General features: G+C 38.7%; 1 protein-coding gene across 7 annotated transcripts in view; it reads right to left on the bottom strand.

The window, feature by feature from the left end:
* add3a (adducin 3 (gamma) a) overlaps positions 1-20,752 on the bottom strand; it is a 121,252-nt gene that overhangs the window by 14,490 nt on the left and 86,010 nt on the right. For all 7 annotated transcript variants that reach the window (XM_069189215.1, XM_069189213.1, XM_069189212.1 and 4 more), the window contains 8 exons: positions 15,570-15,708; positions 13,212-13,363; positions 12,071-12,151; positions 7,741-7,890; positions 7,089-7,232; positions 6,468-6,566; positions 4,736-4,909; positions 1,052-1,312 (listed from right to left, as the gene is read on the bottom strand). In XM_069189215.1, the coding sequence (XP_069045316.1) occupies positions 1,052-1,312; positions 4,736-4,909; positions 6,468-6,566; positions 7,089-7,232; positions 7,741-7,890; positions 12,071-12,151; positions 13,212-13,363; positions 15,570-15,708 (1,200 nt within the window). The remainder of the gene's footprint in view (positions 1-1,051; positions 1,313-4,735; positions 4,910-6,467; positions 6,567-7,088; positions 7,233-7,740; positions 7,891-12,070; positions 12,152-13,211; positions 13,364-15,569; positions 15,709-20,752) is intronic.

Below are 20,752 nucleotides of genomic sequence, written 5' to 3' on the forward strand. Positions count from 1 at the left end.
TATCTAATATTAGATTTTGGTTGAAGACCTGAAAAAATTCAGTGTCAAAAATATGCAGTAATAGAGGAAATCAGCAAGGGGGCAGATACTTTTTCACTGTAGCTTTGCAATCTCTAGGAGCGTCATATAGTCTGATCTTGTGGTGAATTTGCTGGTACGCCCACTCCTGGTTAGATTGGCAGCCGAATTTGAATTTCTCTATTTGTAAATCATTTTTCTCACCGTGGAATGATAGCTTTTTTATTGTTTGGAAATGAATTTATAACTGATGATCAGCAATGATTCTTTCTCTGAGACCGTCTTTTGACCTAGACATGAAGTGTCACCACAAATCTGAATACCCCAGACCAGACAGACACAGTTTCTGATTTTATATACAGGTGGAAGCACTTACTGATAATCAACTTATCATGTGCATACGTTTAGCAGCACTCGATTCTAATTACATTCTTAAATTACTGTATGTGGAAGAAGTAAAAGTGTACTTTTTACAGAAGGCTTCTGAATGTCAGCTGATTTTTGTTTTTAATAAATAATAAAGTAAAAATTGTTATCTGTCACAAGAGGTTAGATTTATCTACTGTTGGGACTTGGTGAGGTCTAGGTGAAGGTCAGAAATGTCTTAATATGTACAACAACAGAATCTTAAGAATCTTAAGAATACTTTCTTTTTCACATCACTGTAGATCTGACAAACAGGCTAGACAGCAACAGCATTTTTGGATGGGGAGGGAAAAGGAAGTTAAAATGCCAACAGGAATATCAAAAGTAAAAAAATCAAACAAATCATTTTGGCTACTTTCCAAACAGAGAGGCAAATTTTCAGGATAAGTTAGAAACTACAATTGATGTTTGTTAACTCCTTAAAGGGCCAGTTTCACAACAGTAACCCCCTGCAGAACAAGTTGTTGAGCTGGGGTGAGCTCGCAATGCCCTCAGGATATCGGCACAGCTGGACATTCAGGGTAGCCGTGTCAATATTTCCCATAAAAATTCTCATGACTAGGTCTGCAGAAGTGTACCACAATAGGAAACGATGTGAGCAACTCACCGTCGTCTTGGTCCTGGGACTGCTCTCTCCGTTCTGCGACGCCTCTGGTACGTTCACCTTCATGTAGGTGTTGGGCGAGTTCAGCCACCTGGTCTTCTCGCGCTGCTGTCGCTGGGCCAGGTATTTGAAAGGGGAGCGCAGCATGGCGTCATCGTCGTCAAACATGAATGCCGTGACCGTGGCGGGGATCTCCACTTCACTCTTGTGTCGGGGTTTCTCTCTGACAATCGGGTGCCTGTAGGCATAGCCCGTCCTGTAGCCCTGGCAACCATGGGGAAAAGGCAAGGTGTTAAAAAACGGTGTCGTCATTTCTGGTTTGTTTGGTGTTGGGAGCTACTTCCTTGAAGTGTACTGAAAATATAAAGCTTTGTTTGCAGAAACAACAGAACAGAAAACATTTTAAGAGCATGGAGCTGTGCATGACATAAAAGAAAATTTCATTATTATTGTCACTTAGAAAAGCTTTAGTAGAAAACAATATTTCCTAATATCACTGTAACAAAAATATTATTGCTTATTTAGCATTATTATAACAATATTTTTTATTTAATAATATTCGTCAAAGTAAGATTACTGTTTAACTATATTAATTAAAAAAAAAACAGCACCAAAGACAGAGAATATAGGTTTGAACAAGAGCCAGGTTTTATGAATGATCCTCCATCATCCAGGTGGATGCTGCATATTGGTGGTGGTGGAGGGGAGTCCCCATTAAACACTTTTAGTAGAGTGCCCAGAAAAGCGCTTTATAAGTGTAAGCAATGATTAATTATTATAATAATAATTTGGGCTTATGGGATTCTGAATCAGCAAATAGGAGAGACATGAGTGTATTGTCCTTGATAAACATTATTGAGAAGCATACAGAGATATTGTGTGATTTCTGAGAGTAGAAAATTCACCAAAATTGTTGTTGTTTATGTAGAATACATAGCTCCGTAAAACCCATTAAGTAAATTCAACATTTAATTTGAGCTCATATTCACAAAGGTTTACGTTTTGGCACAAATCATACATTAATAAAGTGAAGCCAGAGTAAAGCATTACAAAGATATTCTTAAAGAAGATTTGATATTCTCTTACACATTACATATTAAACATGAGCTTTGGTTTTTAACACAAAACCAAAAACAAAACCTTTGCGTTTAACCAAAAGCAGACTCAAGTGGCATTACCACACATTCATGATATATATATATATGAGTAGTAGTGTATAACAAAACTCATCAGGTTTAGAGTGAGTGGAAATGTAAAAAAAGTTTCTTAAAGATATGCAGACTTCCAGTACATCTGAATCCACTCAGTATTCACTTCACTTGCATATGAATGTGGGCAGTATTAAATGTGCAGTAATGGCAGAAACTCCGTAATCTGAGGATGAACACCTGCTTTTCTCGGTGGCTCTGACCAAAGCCTTAACAACAATTCTCAAGACAGTTTTCCAAATAAACGTCTTTCAGTCTGAAAGAGTGAATGCAATTTCCAGATCCTAAAGTTATTTCACTCAGGCCTTCTCAGGAAACTGAATGATGTGTCGGTTGTGGGATTTGGCAAAGCATGCTATATAGTTAATTCAGGCATTTGATAAAGTGCTTCAGTAATACGAGTACCATTATTCCATTAATTTATAAAGCCTAAGAAGCTTTCATGTTTTGTTGACAAAGACCACTACTAAAGAATACATACATCAATCTTGGCAGTCCTTACAACACCTGAATAAGAAATAATTTTAAGAGTGTTATACCAAGAGTATCCCACTGGAATAGTATGCTTTTAATCCCACTATTTTGTTCCTGTCTAGGAAACCTAAGGAAGACCGCCTGGAAGCAGATTTTGCTCCTGCTGTAGTAGCCTTGCCTCAGCCTGGAACAGTTGCCTCAGCCTTGCCTCAGGCTGAAAAACAGTTTTCTAACTGCTCAATCAGGAATAAAAATAAATCCTGTAAAAAATACCTCCATAAAATTCTCTTTTTGTCAAACACATTATATGGTGGAATGGTCTAAAAATCCTTTGAATTTTTTTCCAGTTACACAAATGAAATAGTAGGTTCCATTATTAACAATTACACCCTTTCTAAAGTAGCAAAGGAATAATGAAGATTAGTAAAGGAAGTAAAGAAATCCTCATCTTGCTAAAGAAATGAATTGGTTAATAAGGTGGGATAAGCAATAAAGACTTCACATTTTCAGATCCTTGTTACTGTTGAAACTGAACTTTCTTTCCTTCACTGTGCAATCATTCCAGTATTTTCAGAGACTCAAGACTCCACGCCTGTCTCAGGCAGGTGTTAAAAACAAAGATGTCCCATACCTATGGTATTGATTTCACAGGGTTTTTTTTGCAGAAATTATATACACAAATTGCATACAAATTCCCACAACAAAACACTGTCTTGATGATTGCTTCCTGAGAATTTCACAATAATAAAAAACATGAAACGCATATGGCATTCATGGACCGCATTGTGCACTAAATAGCGGCCTGCAGGAGGCCTGTGTTTTACAGGCTAAAAATAGACAAGACACCTGTACCACTAACTAAACACATGCTATTACTTCTCCAGTCTGTTGGAGCTGATTAAACAGTTGCTGTCAAACGCAAAACTGTGGCAAGTCGAAATCAACAGAAAAGAAGCAAAAAAAATCACAACCGCAGATTCAATTCCCTACAAGACGTCTTAAATGAAAGCCAACTGGTTAGCCAGAAAATTCTGAATGCCGAGACGAACACCAGAGTATCAGGAAACTGCGCTGAAAGCCAGAAAGGCACCAGATGTAGAGCCAATAATAGTACCCTGACCTCTAGTGAAGAGCAGATGATATAACTTAGTTATATAACCTAGAAAGAGGCTGAGGCCTCACACGGTGGTGTCAACAAATCCACCCTACACTGTAGGCCAAGATGCTTGTGCTTTCAAATGTTTGTTCTCCGCTGACAAAAGTGTCTGCCTGCAGCCCTGTGTAAAAGCTTCTACCAACAGGCTTAAACACACAAACTCAATCATGCGCACCAGCTGGCTAGCCTGAAAATGCAAAAGTAGCCCCAGTGCAGTAAATAAATGCTAAACTAAGTGTGACACATATTGCTTGAGAGCAGTAATCAACACTGCTCACTCCATGTAAACTTTTTTTCTACACGAGGTGCCTTTACTAGCTGGCAGAAAGGGAATTCTTGGAAAGAGGAACATGGCTTGGGGAGGATGGTGCCTGTCCTAGTCCACATCTGTAACCACCACCAGTCAGGACACGAATGCTTGCCTGCAAACACACAGACTTTTCTCCATCGGTTCTGAAAATCAATTTGTCTGACAAGAGCATGTTCGTAATCATTCCACAAGTGTGCCAAACAGTGCCCCGTATAAAATGAATGCTCAAACTGGGGGGCGGGGGCAGACAAGCTCTGTTGGTAGAGCATGTGACTCAATCTCAGGGTAGTGGGTTTGTGTCCCACGTCAGGGGCCAGGTTCCCAAAGTTGGAGGCTGGGCACAAGACTAACAACCCTGTCCTGCAAAAGAAAATGTTACAGAAACAACAACAGGATGTTGCTGCCCCTACATGTCAGAAGTAGGGGCAGCATAATGTGCAAACATCCATCCATCAGTTTGCAGGGGTACCGATTCAGGCTTTTCAGGTTCCATTTCCTTCAGCTCCTGGCACATTAAGATCAGCGGTTGAGTTACTTACAAGATTGTCCAACATCCTCATGAGGGACTCAAACTCCAGTTCACCCAATTTCCATTTAATCTGAGAACCCATGTTCACGCCGGCCACCGCCACCCCTTGTGTCACGGGCTTGTACTTCTCCAGGTCAAGCACTATCAGGTTGTCTACTCCGCCTGCACATGACAGCGCATTTACCTAAAAAACACCCAAAAAGAAAGACCTGACGGCATTGAATATCATCTCGACCGTGGGTCAGTTTGCCATAGTGAAACAACACTGTTAAGTTTATTTTTAGAAATTAAATAGGCTTTGAGTGGATTATTGTTTTTTTCCTTCTCCTGGCACAGATTCAGACATGGATTGTTTTATGCTTATTAAATGACTGCACCCACTTGTTGCCCATTCCCACCGTATTCACAAGCAAAACAATTATTCACTCCAATCCCAGATGTACGGAGCTCTGAGTCCCAGCAAAGCAAGTTATTAAAAGTGATTTATGATATCCCACCAAAACACTGTTAAAACAAGTGGCATTGCATGCAAAGCCTCTGGCGAGAAGATGTTTTTTTTGAATGTGCAATGGTTTCAAAAAGAGCACCTCGAACATTACCAAATGTGTTGGACTATGGCTACATCAAGATTTTGCCTCACCCGCACACTACAAACTACAAAGTCAGACTTTGTGGATTGCTTTTGTTTAGAACTGGCCACCGAATACTGGGTTGGCAATTTAGGACTGATGGCTATACACCCAAGTTAGCGCTGGAAAACTAGGGCACGACTAAATGAAATATCGGAAAAAAAAACAATATTTGAAAACAAACAAACAAAAAAAAAACATCTGTATTGTTCAGTTAGGACTGAAGTGAAAACCCAAACATGCTGACCCAGATGGAACCACTGAGCAAGACTAACAACATCCAGACATTTTCACCTTCCGTCCTTCATTGCAAACCCCACAAGCAATGTACTTGACACAGAACTACCCCCGGGTGAAAAAATAATGTGCTGGTACAAAGTGTTCTGACCTGTGCCATTGGGAATGTTATTCTAGACTTTCAAGTCTTTGGTTACAATTTGTTTAAACAGATGCTTAGCAGATCACTGTTCGAATTCTGGTGGGACATGGTTTGAAGTACAAACTTGACAGGAAACACTTTTGAAATATTTTCTAAGATCAAACAGTTATTTTTTAACAGCAGATATTTTGCTCATGTGTTCTTAATGAATTAACTTTTGCTAAATTGTACTTTTAAGTCTAATATTTGCCATTGCAAATTAAAAAGACCCTTTCTGTAACACATCTGACCTCATGGTTTGAAATATACTGTATAGCCAACTCCTTCTGCACTTTTTTTATACAGAATATTAAAAAAAAAACAATGTGCGATATTTGATCAATTCTGCATAAGAACATTTTTAATATAAATAATGGGTGAAAAGTAGGATTGTGGTCAGTGCTACAATTTCAATCTGGATAACCTTATGTGTGGAGACTGCACATTCCTTTTTGTATGAGTGGGTACACTCCATGGGCACTGTTTTTTCCTCCCCAGTCCAAGGACATGCTGTTCACTTAAGACATACAGTACAGCCCCCTTCTCCTGAGATGGACTGGCCCGTCGGATTACGGTTTGTCATTGTGATCCACTGACAAGGAAGTGCAAATATCAAATTCCACTGGTCTCCGGGCCACTTCAGTATCAAATACTTCAAACAACTTCAGGTCTGTCGCAACAAGCTGAAATCTTACCTGGATTTCGCATGCCAGCTGGGCACAGTAAATGTAATGAAAGGCCTCTTCTATCGTTTCCCCAAGAGCCACAACACCATGGTTTCTCAGGACTAGAACCTAGAAAATCGATTTTCAAGAACAGAAGAGTCTTTTATAGTACATATGAGAATGAAGTCTTCATGCCTTCTTTATTAAACTTAATTGAATAATCTGAAAAATTGAAAGGGAAGTGCTTCCATCTTTGGCTAATGGCTTGTGCCAAACAAAGATGAATCAACATTCTTTTTTTAAACCCACCATGGAATTGGCACAAGACTATTTCTGCTCAGATATCTTCTGTCATATGGAATAATGGACAAAAAAAGGCTCCCTTTTGCCCATATTCAAAATGTTCTTATTTCACTTTTCTTTGAATAATAAAAATATATACTACTGGAAATGGTCTCCAAAATAATTTGAAATAATACATCACAATTTCTCAGACATTTATAATACTGTCTTCCAGATAAGGCTTAGGATCACCGTGACCATGTACTGAATTCGACTAGTTATTGAAAATGGACAGACAACAAAAAAGATGTGTTAACGCAATGTGATGAACCAGACACTGCTACTTAAAAAAAAAGGAATGAATGCTACCTTGGTTGAAGGACCAAGGGCTTTCTGGAGCTCAATCCTTTCTTCCTGATCATCAAGAGACCCCTGGTAATTGTAATAGGCAATATCTCCGAGAATCAGGGCCTCTTGAGAGATGGGGAGAATTCCACATTTCATAGAGGAGACCTGCATTTTTGGATACAGAGAGAGGTGTTATATGTCCAGGCATACTGAGAGATAGGGGGGCTTCTGAAAGCAGAAGAATCTAGGCATGGGAATTGTGGTTTGATTGTTTAGATTACAGCACAAGGGGGATTATAAAACACTTAGATGGTTATATTATAAAATACCAATCATCTACTGGATTTGGTATTAGTCAATACAATTGTTACCATAAAAATATGCATTGAATTTAAGTTCTAGAACTACATTCCCACTTAAAAAATTGTTTCAAAAAGCTGAAAAATCAGATGCAAGAATGCTTACAATATAACTGATAACACTGAACATGGCATTTTTGTTAGAGCCTAGTGTAGCTAGTCCTGAAATGATATAAGAGCACAGCTTATTTTTTTTCCCCTACTGCTAACCATTTACAATGTCAAGGCATTCTGTGAAGCTGCCTTAACAAACCCTTCTCTTCCTGAAACAGACATGGCTGTCCGGTTCAGTGTTGAGTACATTGGAGACTCACGGCAGCAGCTGCAGGTGTGTGGATGTGAATAATACATCTGGCGTCCGGTCGCATGGAGTAGATAGCTGCATGTGGACTAAAGCCAGCATGGTCAATGCTCAGGTTGGTGGTGCCCTGGTCTACAACCTCCCCGATGATGTTCACTTTCACCTGGAGATGAAGCAAGGACACATGTGGCAATGGTCTCTGCACAGTGAGAAAACAAACTCCGAACCTTTTCAAACGGAATTAACAGTGAAAACATCAGGCTATTTCCTTCCAGCGCAGATGTATTTTAATAGAATGTGCCAACACTGTGAGCACAATGATATAGTGTATTGTAAATACATGGAATAAATGATCAAATTATATTGTGGAGATGGATATGCATACTGTAAGCCTTCCAAAATTAAGCTAGATGCTGTGATAAGTTACACAGTGTAATAAAAATGGCAAGCTTCCATGTGCTGTGCTGGACATACAATGTTAAAGGTCTGTGCAAAGCCAAACGTTGAAGTTAATCTACCTTCCCCTGGAAGAGATCTTCAAAACAGAGTGTCAATTATTCTTGACCAGCTATTATTGTACTTTAAGAACAAACTCTTTTTATTAATACCCTGTCATATTCAACCACGAAACCTGAAATTTTATACATTTTAGATATGACCAAAACCAGGATTTCATAATTTAATAGTGTAGAATGGAAAAAATACATTGGGAAAAAGGAAAGTATAATTTAATCAAAGCTTTTGTCCAGCAGACATAACTGTCTTTTATTTACGATCTAATTGCCCTTGACTTTCTAGTGATTCTTGTGTAACTCCATCCATCTCACCAGGGGGTGTTGTTATTGGGGCTGGGCTGTGTCACCCATCAATATAGAAACCAATGCTTGTCTGACACCTGATACAAAACATCCCAAACCATAGTAAAGCAAAGCAAATGCATGGTATAACCATGGTGAAACCAGGGAGGTGGGTCAGCAAACATACCAAGTTCCAACATTAACCTTTCTTAAGGATTTAACCAAACACACAGGGATACTGCTGTGTGCATTTTAACACTGCAAAAGACCCTCAGCACAGAACATGACATGAATGGAAACGGTTTCTTTATATGATGCCCACTTTCACCTGGAGACGAGGCAAGGACAAATGTAGCAATGGACAGCAGTTGGCAAATTATTTTTCAATGATGACAGCAACGGTATTATTATAATCTTTATGGCAGCAGGTGTCTTTAGAAGGGGGTGCACCTTTTTAATCTTCCTGGTGATTTACATCGTAAGGGGCTCCTGAACTGATTTCTCCAGTTCATTTAGCTCCTAAAGCTTTAACATAGCACACATATTATTAGAAGCTACTAGACACTAATGCCAATGTTAATAAATACTGGCTCAAAAAGCCACTAAATCACAACCTGCGTTTCTTTTAGTTATGGTCAACTGTCTAACAGAAATGGTCGCCATGTTTTTATGACTGTTACACCGTCAATACAGCTGGTATTGATTACTGCACAATCTACTCCAAACCACTCCAATGAAGTCATTTCCTAATGTGGGGTTTTATAATGACAGGTTACAACAAACTCTGCAGGCTAGCTAAATATACTAGAAGTACGAAGGAAAGTTAAAATGAAACCTGAGAAACTACTTTATTTTTATATTTTTGGGAGGGGAGTGAAATGGAACTCTGACAATTTGTCTGACATATGAAAGCCATTCTACATTGATCTTCATGTGGAATGTCTCCAGCTCTGGGGCCTCGTGCTTCAACTTTCTTTTTTCAGATGAAATTTAAGGGCTAGTTTTAAAAGTAAGTGAAACTAAAAAAGAAGCAAGACCCTGAGAAAGGCGTATTCTGCCCACCCAAAGGTTCAAATATTACAAATTGTCCTTAGTCTGAATTGAGAATGACTTCGATTCATCTACAAGTGGTTATCCTCCAGGTAAAAGAAGATGGAGGGTAGTGTAGCATAATAGGTAAGTGGTGTGAATTCATATTCTCTCTACAGACACTTGGTGTGGCTTGAGGAAGTTGCTTTACCCCAGCTCCTCCAGCTCACCCAGCTGTATAAATGGGGACCAGTGTTTGCTGGGAATAGGCTCAGGGACGAACCAAGGTCCCATCCAGGCAGCAGTCACGTGCTCATTATTTGCTTAGTGCCATGGTAACCAGGATAAACTCTGGATCAATGGACTGTTGTGGCTCAAATAAGTGTCTTTACTCAAGAATTCAAACACTATGTGGCTGACTGTCAAGAATCTTTTAACGAAAAAATTAAAAAGCTTTAGAGGAACAATCCAGAATAATGGAAAACTGTACCAAATCATACCACAACATTAGGATGCAATAAAATTATTTGCATGAACAGGAACATGAAATGGAATGGAAATTAAATCCTAATCCTAATAATAATAATAATAATAATAATAATAATAATAATAATAATAATAATACGTTCCTGGTCTCTTTTCCTTGTTGTCAAATTGTATTCAATATATTACTCTAGTTTACTAACACAATTAAATGGTCACTGCCCAACAAACATCACAGATTTTCTCTTGGAGTATGAACAGAAAATTGTGACTATATTATACATACAGTTTCCCCACTATGGTAGGAAAAGATAGCAGATCCTGATTATATAATGTACTGCTAATTTAATTAAACATCATATTACACACATGCAAACGTCAAGCATATAAAAAATAAAGGAACAACCTTAATGCTTCACAAGCAGTGATGAGTTCCCCTAGTCAATGAGACAGCCTCTGGAAATGACTCTTTTCCAGCAGATGGAGAACTGGGAATCTATTTTAACTTTTCTTCAAAATATATACAAAAAATAATTTCCGATTTAATCCGTGTTCATATATTTTTGTAGTTAGAGGAATGTAGCCTTGTGAAATAGGGTGCTAACATCTGCTTTCATAAAAAACATAGAAGTGGCCAGCAGGGATTTCTACTAATCAGGCTGCAAAAACGAAAAGTAAAATAAAACGTATTGCCGAACACTGGTTCATTTGCAGCGTTCACAGGTACACAGTTTACACACATAATGGAGTCCTTTCCCTGTCAAAGTCTGTAAACTGAGTTAATTAACTAAACCCCAATGTCAAAGACCATTGCATCTGTCTTTTAAACAGCACTAAGACACTGTCTAAAGTGACTGAATGCCTCTGGCTGAATTAGCATCTACTTAGTCTCATTCTTTTCAAGTGAAACCAAAGGCACCTATCAGCCTCATAGCTGAGTTAATATTAGAACACCTACTGCAAATACTGCAAGATTAAACCTCCACTGCACTATATTGCATGCACAGTGCCTGTGTTCCACATGTGTTCCTGTTCACTAAGTACCACAGATGTGAGGGTTAGGAGTCTGTAAAAAAGTTTCAAATGGTAAACAAACTCAAATGGCTTCCAGAAGTTAAATTCATTTCATGCATTAAGAAAGCAGAAAAACTCTGCTTAGTACTATGTTGAAGAAGATTGAATGGTACTGACCATTTCTGATCTCTGTGGACACTTTTCAAAAACATTTCCCCATTCTAAGACAAAAGCTGCAGGACTTCAAAAAAGCACAATTTGTCAACACATTGGATTTCTTTTAATCTAATAGTGCTTCATGTGTTAAACTAAACTGCTGATTAACTGGAACGCAAACACTCAAGAGTCTCTGGCACAGCTTTCAGCAGGTGTGGTAAAGTACTGCCAGGAATGAGTAAGTTAAGAGGTATCTCTGTCATGGTAGCCAAACCCTTTATGTTATTGGAAGCTGATATACATAATTTTCACACTGATAACCTGATCAGGCTCAATTTTCTTAATATAGAATCCATTTGTCTTGTATTTCACCATTACATCAATGGACACTGAAAGATAAATTTTTACAATCTACATCACACATCAACTTGCTCATGCTGGTCAGCAAACAGATCCACACTATGACTATTTTGATTGGCCACTAAGTAACACTCACCTACTGTATAACACAGATTCCCAGCCATAACTGGATTTTGATTTTGCACAGCAGGATTAAAAATATTATCTACAAACCAGTGTATGTACACTGTCCACATACAGAACAATGAATGTCAACACACTATTAACCCCATTCGTATTTTGCCACTGCTCAAGACTACTCCAAAAACAGGTACATTTGAAACTTTGAAAGTTGAAACTGAAACTTAACTTGCATAGAACAGGATAACAGATCTGATCTTAGCTTTATGCAGTTCAAATATGACTATCATCTGTATTAAGACAACCTGATTATTCTGATGCAATCTTTTAAGCAAAGGGCTATATAAAACCAGGTCACAATTAGCCAATAATTACTGTACTTACCAAGTTTGAGGCTGTGGTTTCAGCAAAAGACAAGCCCCTGGGAATAATAAGAATATGGTCTTGTTCTTTGCTGACCCGAACCTGAGAGAGACCAAGAGAAAAACATATTTTGGTGCAATGGATACAGGATACATTGTTTTTAACAAACAACAATCACATGTTTGTTTTTTATATGTGAAAATCCTAAGATAAGCTTACTTGAAACAGCAAATCTGCTAAAACATAAAAGTTAAGCCACAGTAAAATGTGGCCACCCTTGAGACTAAGAAAAATCTTAATATATCTTAAAAAGTTGTTTAAAGAGTTAGTAAAAACAATGGCTGTTAAACAAAAATAATGGAAATGACTAACAACGAACCAGATGTACCAGGAAGGAAAACACGTTTGTATATACAGTGCCCCATTGATAGAAGATCTATTCAAGGAAACATACAGTTACTGTAGATGACACACCCTTAAAATGTCATAAGAATCCTTAAGGAGCATTGTGGTTGCATGAACATGGTAAGGTTAGACTGCAAAATGTTCAGAGAATAGTTTACATTTGTTCCCACAGAACTCTAAACCAGCTCTCTGCTGCAATTATTCACGACATCACTGTAGATGGTAATATTTTAAACAAATCCACAAGTATGGACAATAATTAAAAGCAAACTGCAACTCTGCTATTGCACACAACCTAAAAAAACAAATGGACTTAACAGAAGACCGTTTTAAAATAACAAACTGTATACCTTTAGAAATCTATGCATATACATAATATAACGCCATTTTCATGTTCTTCATTTGACTTAAATGTGTCTCAAAACCGAGCCTACATTAGAATGGATAAAAAAATCGCTTGAGCAATTTTCAACAGGGTTCAGTAAGAAAGACAGACAGAACATTATCTTATCTAGGCTTTTAGAGCCCAATTCCAGGTTTGAGCAGCTGATCTTACAATGCAGGTAGTCACTAGAAAATTAGTGAAGCTCTTCTTTTTACCAGGCAGAGAACCTCATGGAAGTTGTCAAACTATTGTACATGTACCACAGAAAGCTCCAGGGAATCATTCCTGAATCACCACATTCACTGTCCTCTTTCCAAATCCCAGAGCTAGCCAATGAGTGTCAGGCCAGCGTGGAGTAACGGCTGTACGTACTGTAATGTAGGAGCTGGCAAAGTGTGCCCAGCTGAAGAGGTCGACAAGCCTGTACAAGCTGGCCAGCTTACATCGGGTCTGTTTCTCCCCTTTCACGAATGAAGAGGATTCTACCGCTTGTAGGTCATTGATGGGCGTGACCATCCCAAGGCCTGGAAGAAACAGAAGGAAAATCAGAGCAGAAAAAACACAAAACACCAAATTAATGTGTAAATGAACAGCTGTCATCTACATATGTAAATATTTGAACTACACAGAGCCCAGATCAAACAGTGGTTACCCATGCTACTGTTTCACCTCTGCAGTACCCTGTAGTCCCATGTAGTCTTGAAGACAAACAATTCCCTGAGGGGGTCTCACATTCCCTCACTGACACCATCCATGAAAAGGTTAAATAAATACTAAATTGTATAAGATTCTCATTCGGTGTATGTTTGTTTTGGCATTTGCTTTACACTGTTAAATAAGCCACTGAACACCTCAGAAGTCTCAAACCTGATGGAATAAAAATGCCGTAACTATTATTTCTCTGCAAACTTGATGTTCATTTATACATACAGTATGTAAAGTTTAATTTTTTTTTCTGTTGCAATGAGATCGACTAGACTACATCTAGAGAAATAAAAGAAAAACACCAGCCACCTTTTCCAGAAAGTATGTACATACTTCCTCTTAATCCAAGGGAACCACAAGGTCCAGATGGTGTTAGTTACATATTAAGAGCTGAGCACTGCCAACACAAAGCCCGCAGGTGTGCCTGAGACATCTGACTTGTCAGGAGACATACAATAAAGTGGTGTCAAGAAGGTACTCTGTGCTCAGCTTTTAACACCCCACCTTATAACAAGGTCATGAGATTAATAGGGATAAGTAAATTGATAACATTAATATACATTTTATTTTTGGTAATCACGTGCATATACTTTCATTGTATTAAAACAAAAACACACTCTGAGTTCAACCCAGAGTGTTCGAGAGATGTATCTCAACACACTCACATTAAGTAAATCTCAGAGTGTAAAAGTCAATATTTTGGTTACATATGCTTGTAAGGCTATAACTGGATGAAGTTTGTGACCATTTCAGCTCTCCCTCCTTTTTGTGTAATTGTCTGAGATGCTTTGCTGCTTTGATTTGAGGGTTGGAGAGTCTGGAGACTGGTTTAGCAAGTTTAAGATGATTACAAACATACACTGCTTCAGAAATAAAAAAGGAAAACTAGTTTTGCTATTGTTGTCCCAATACTTTGGGAGGACACTGCAAATCTGACAATAGAAGGTCTAGAAGGTATATTTTGTGTGGTGTGAGAGCACATACCTGAGGCTACCCAAAATATATAAAAAAATTACAAAGCCCAGTACATTAGGGATTGTCGGGAGCAGAAATATCTTCCTACTAGTGTCACCTGTCTTTGCAGTAGAGTCAATCCAATGTCAGAATTCACTTGGTGACACACTGGGTATGTGCATTTCTGTGTAGGAAACAACCAAACAAAGCAAATGCTTTTTTCCTGCATAATCACTTGATAAAGCAAATGGGATTCACAAAGGTTAATTTGCAGTTTAGAATCTGCAGGTTCTGTTTAGCACTCATTTGGATGTCCTGTGCTCTAACAGACAAAGCACTGACACTTATTTCAGCCTGACTGAGCAGCTTGTTCTATAGCATCAGCATTTTACTCAGGCTCTCTGGAATCCAATTACATTGCTGAATTCCACACAGAAAACAAATCAATTGTTCATTAAAACATCTGCAAAAAATGCATTATGCAGTGTATCTATTACAAAGATCCAGCCATATTCAATCCTACTGCAGGATGAAGGTCTCATCAATGAGGAAAATGGCCATAGGCTTGCTGGCAGGTAAAGGCTCCATAATGGTACATCACCAGTATTCTGCCAAGGGGTCTACCAAGTGGGATACCCAGTCACCAATATATAGCTATTTGTATGTATGTATATGTGTACAAAATGAACAAAATTCCATTCTGATCAAAATCCAAAAGCGAATTGATATGAGGCATGCCACAACATACTACATTTACTTTTTAATGATTTGTCAAGTGGTCAGTTGTTTGAATAGTTCCAACACAATAAACTATTAAATAAATTACAAACGCAGCATGGTAGGAGAAACTTAAACTTAAATAGGCAGAGAGGGGATTTCCAAACCTGGTATATATTAAAAAACGGATGTGGCCAGTGCTGTTTATTAACAGATATCTTGTTCAAAGACACTTTTATCTGTTGGAAGGAAAACAATGCTTGTGAAACCTTAGTGACTCAGCCTGTGTGAAGCTCCCAGCAGCTCTGCATGTGCTCAGCGCTGCTCACCTGGGTCACACACACTGGCACTTACTGAGGGGAGACGTGGAGAAGCCTGCGATGGAGCTCGCCATGAAGAAGTCTGCTATCTGCCGCAAAGCCAGGAGCCCTGTGGGGTTGTTTCCTTTTCTCAGCTGCTCCTGGATGAGTCCCTCCAGCTCGTCTTTGAAGGCCTGGAGAGGAAGCCGAGAAGCGCAACAGATTAAAACCTGTTTTCTTGGCGTCACAGCCCTTCTGAGTCAGAGGGATGCACTCACCGCAGAGACACCGTGTCAGATGGTTTTAATCCCTGCCCTGACATAGCCTTCACCATCCGTCTTTCCCACACCTCGCCTACAGCAGCTTAGAGTACTTTATGAACAGCTACATTGTGATGAGACCTTTACTAGGTAAAATATAACCACCAGTGGCTCCTCACACTAAAGAGAACATTAGCCTGTGCCTTCAGAAATGCCTCCCTGTAATTCAATAATCCAAACACCGACACAAGAGGATACAGTAATCCAGGATAATGAAGTGCCAGGTCACTTAAAATTAGCCATGCTCATTTAATTATATTGGCAAAGTGACATTTTATGCCCTAATCTTAGCTGCACTGTCTAAACAATTTGTGTAAGAATTTCCTTTTGGTTTTCCTGTTCATTTGGCTGCTTTTGTCCTTGATCAATCTTAGAGTCCCATCAGTATCACCTCAAACAACAGGCTCACAAGCTTTGCAGGCTTTATGGAATAAACTAGGCAGATAAATACTGCTGATTAATCTTACTTTTATTGCCTTTTGCAATATTTCTTAGGTTCTATTGTATAATGTGGGGGATCCGAGGTAGGTAATTTAGAGGATTTATAGCTTGGAGAATTTGCTCAGTTGTTTATCTTGCTGTAAGATTCCCCTTGTAAAAACTGTCCTAGGTCAGTCAGGTTCAGTCAAAACTGTGCTTCAGCGCTTGCAGACTGGTTATCTGGAACAGTCTTACGCACTTTAACTAAAAGGTTTTTTGAGAGTTTCCCTTTGCTTTAATATATGTAGCATTTAGATCTGCAACATCTATTCATTAAGACTATTACTGTCTCCTTGGATCTGCAGTACACCTTTTGAAAAAGAACTCAAATAAGTTTAATTTTGCACCCCTTTGATCATACGCTGTAATGGCACAACATATATCACAGCCTTTCAGTGTGAAGAATTATCAGGAATCCTGCTGACAGCATTAAAAGTGTACGAGCAATATTAAACAATAATTTAGCGGTTCTGATGACGATACCTACAGTATAATCTTTCTAGGCTAGAACAATTTGTGTGGGAGTCTTGCCCCAAATGAAAGGTGTGTGTCACAGCAGTTGCTTACTCATATACATCCATCTCTTATTGAAATAAAGTACTTTAACAGATGTGACAAACTGAATTTCACCAGTTCATCTAGCTATGTTTGGAAAACACACATCATCAGATCCTCTAATACTACCTTGCTCTCTGGTGGAGACTCTCTTAATGCAAAACATCAAAGAGTCCTGCGTAGGTGTAACCATTACATACTCATGTTCTACTGCGTACATACAACACAGCTGATAATACTTTTTCACCTCACATCTTTGTTGACTAACTTTCTAGACTGTTAATTTATTAGGGGTGGAGTGAGAATCACTATTTCTTCAACGGTTTTATGGCACACCAGGGAGAGACTGTTTTTCTTTTTCTGTTTGAATCAATCCTCACACTTGCACGGCCCTCAGCCCTCCACCCTTTGTGTTCTTGTACTTTGCTTCCTCCCATTGAGCTGTACTGCAGCCTCTTCCACAGCCGAGAACCTTGCAGAAATAAATGAAGAATTATGCATTATATCCCTCAACATGCTGGAATCCACAAATATATTATTCCCATTTATTCTATTAGACATAATAAAAGAAAATGGAAATAAAACACTGCATGAAAAACATTTTCTACTAATACTACCAATATTAATGTAATTACTGGTAGCAAGTGTCTTAATTTAAAGATAGCCACGAATCCAGCATCAATACTGCAAGCCTTTGAACTAAAATGTTGCTCAATACTTGGGAGTCCCATTCACCCATTATTGCAAAGTGTACTGGCAAATCAGAGACTAACCTGTCCTATTCTGGAAAAAGACATAAAGCAAGACTCTCCAACATTCACCAGCCCATCGAAGGCTATAGAAAATGGGCCATTTGGAATAAGTTATATCATCTATCCGTCATATCTTTAAGTTTTTTTTATTCTAACCAATAAAAGTACAACCCTATGACAACTTTTAAAGCAAGGATACTTAACATTCCATCATTATTTATTATCTGCTCTCTTTCTAATTGCTGCTAACAGTCTTTTTATGGTTACTTGAAGCTTAACTCACAAGATCTGACCTCAGTATTGTCGGTTTCTGTCATTTTAAACCCCTCGACCCCTGCCTTTGTATCTTTCATGTGAATTTCAATCTGGGTTGCACATCTTTTCTAGGTACCTGTCAGTTTATGCCCACAAAAAACAGTTAAATGAAACGCAAGATTTTTAACATTACTCTGCTCACTGTGCAGCACTTTATAGACGAGGTCAAACATTCCCCTACATTCACAACTGTTGCCATGGAGATCTACTGTGGCCCAAACCTTTGCAATTGCTCTCAGCTGTGGAGGTACACCAAAGGTTTCCTCATCCCCTAAGAGCTATTTCACAACCGTTTACTGCATTATCAGTTCTCCGATAGGCAGGACTAGCTGCTTTGATGCGTAGGTTTAGAAGACATGGCTTGAAGTAACATGGCTCCTTCTTCTATTACATGTTGCCTATCATCCACACCCAATAACAGCTGTGTAAATAAACACAAACAATCTGCTGGGGGTAATCCACATGCTGTCAGCATACAAATGTATCTGTTAATCTCCATGGACAGTCTTTTGGAAATTGCATTTTTTCAGAATGCAGAAGAGACTATGCATTGCAAACAGATTAGATTTGGTCTGATTTTATTCATGGGATGGAGAAGGACTATACTACACATGCAGGCCAGGGAAATATGTAATGGCTTGATGTTTCTAAAGCCAATGCTGAGGGAAAATGCCTAACAGAATACATCTGAAGCACATAAAACCCAATGCAAGCATTTTTTGCAAAAGTAGCTGTTGATGGCTTAGGTTTTTGTAATCGATTCTATCATAGATAGATATGATGGCTGAAAGGCAAGTTACTGTAGAACATGTTTTAACATTCCTTGCATACAACAAGGCATTTCTAACTAAAGAACAAACCAGTCTTTTTCTAGACTGTCATTCAAGCGATTACTTTAAAATTGCACTTTAAAAGTCACTCCCTTCTTTCAGAAAGAAATGTTATCAAAAGAGCACTGACAGACTATGTAAACCTGCTCCTCTTGAGAAAGTAATGCTTACTTTTGCTGATGGCAGAAACAAGTGTTTAATTTAGAGGAAAATCTAATATGATTATGGTTTATTTCAAAGGACATCCCCCTAATGCTCCTACTGTATACATCACTAAATGGTCAAAATTCCCAGCCACTGTATACTCAGTTAAACATCAAAATCTTCAGAAGTGAATATAATACCCAAGCTAAGGAACCACAAGAAACAAAAAACAACTAATGGATGGCAAGGTCACTTACTTTAGAGGATAATGCCCCCAGCAGGGCTCATTAATGCTTATTAACCTTTAAAATTGCTTAATGCATCAATACATTATGAAGAACTTCAATTAGGCTACTTTTAACTGTGACAGGAAACAGATTTTCTGAGACTACACGCAGGCCTCTCAGCTATGGAATAAAATCCATGACTTGCTTAATGAGAAAATGGCTTGGGAGACAGAATTTATAGAATCCATAAAACTAAAGCAAATTTCAAAGAATCTCCCAAAATCCAATTTAAAACCCATTTCATTTAAATGCAAACAGGTAGAGAAGTGCAAAAACTGCTTCAACAGTTGAATTAAGGAAGAACGTTAAGCAGGCTAGACTGTGCAAGTAATCCCAGAGTCTAATTTAGCCAGGACACTAGGGTTAACAACTCTGTACTGTTACTAACAGCACCATTGGATACCTAACCATCAAGTAGTCCGGACCTCGATTTCAAGTATAATCTAAAGGATGGCTCATGCTACATTACAGTTGCTCCATTCACCATTCAGGGATTTGAAAATTCTGGTCAGAGAAAAGAGCATCACCTACTGGTTCACCAACACCACTTTCAGCACCTAGATGTGTTTCCTTACAGTTTCGATCTTGGTACCAACCAGAGGTAAGCTTTGGTGATCTGATAAAATAAGATCACTTTATTGGCCATATACAATTTCTTGTATTAGGAATTTGTCTTTTCGCATACGCCGACTTGCTCTCCATGAGACACACAGACAGGGAGAGGAGCTTGGGGTCAGAGCAGAGGGGGCAGCTGGGGATAAGGGCCTTGCTCTTTGGGCCCAACAGAGAAGGATTCCTCTGCCGGCCGCGGGATACAAACCGGCAACCTTCCAGCCACTGTGGCCCAGATCCTTAGCCACAGACCCACTGCACCACACTGATTTGATGAGCTCTGGCTAGAAGGTGGTAGTACTTTTGAAAAATATGTCTAAACTTGAAAAAAACTCCTATATTGTTTAGGTTTTATCCTATAATCATGTAATGAGTTCCCAGATAGCCCAATTAAGTCCCAGATCTGCTTCATAGGCTTCAGTCTAGCAGGTTTGTTTGATTTCTATTCATCTACCACAGCATAAAGACCATTTAGAATAAAGTAACTAGTTTAATTAAGCCAATTAAGCCTTAAATTCACCAATTTACCCCCTTTCCTTGGGTCCTGATTTAAAAAGAATTGGAAAGGATTGGCGATCCTGTAGAGGCAATTAAGTAGGATACTGAATGTGCTTTTTCAGCAAACCTTTTAAGTACTACTGTATGTGTGTGGAAACACTGAACGAGTCCAATGAGTCCGGGTAGATGGTGACGCTAGGAAATGACTAGGGTATAGTTTGCCACCTGGCATACATGAAAGCCATATTATGCCAACTGTTCATTTCTTTATACTTTATTAAAGATGTTGACTGTAAGTAAACCAACACTTATTAAGTTAAATTCTATCTCCCTGGCACACAATATTTTTTGCTGGCACCAGCAATCGGAATACTGGTTCTTCCTGCTGGTTCAACAAAAATGTTCTTGAAGTCCTAAACTGCTGTGTGTGTTTCTTTTCTTCTCT

Source organism: Lepisosteus oculatus, chromosome 4 (assembly GCF_040954835.1).
Source record: "Lepisosteus oculatus isolate fLepOcu1 chromosome 4, fLepOcu1.hap2, whole genome shotgun sequence".
Classification (NCBI taxonomy): domain Eukaryota; kingdom Metazoa; phylum Chordata; class Actinopteri; order Semionotiformes; family Lepisosteidae; genus Lepisosteus; species Lepisosteus oculatus.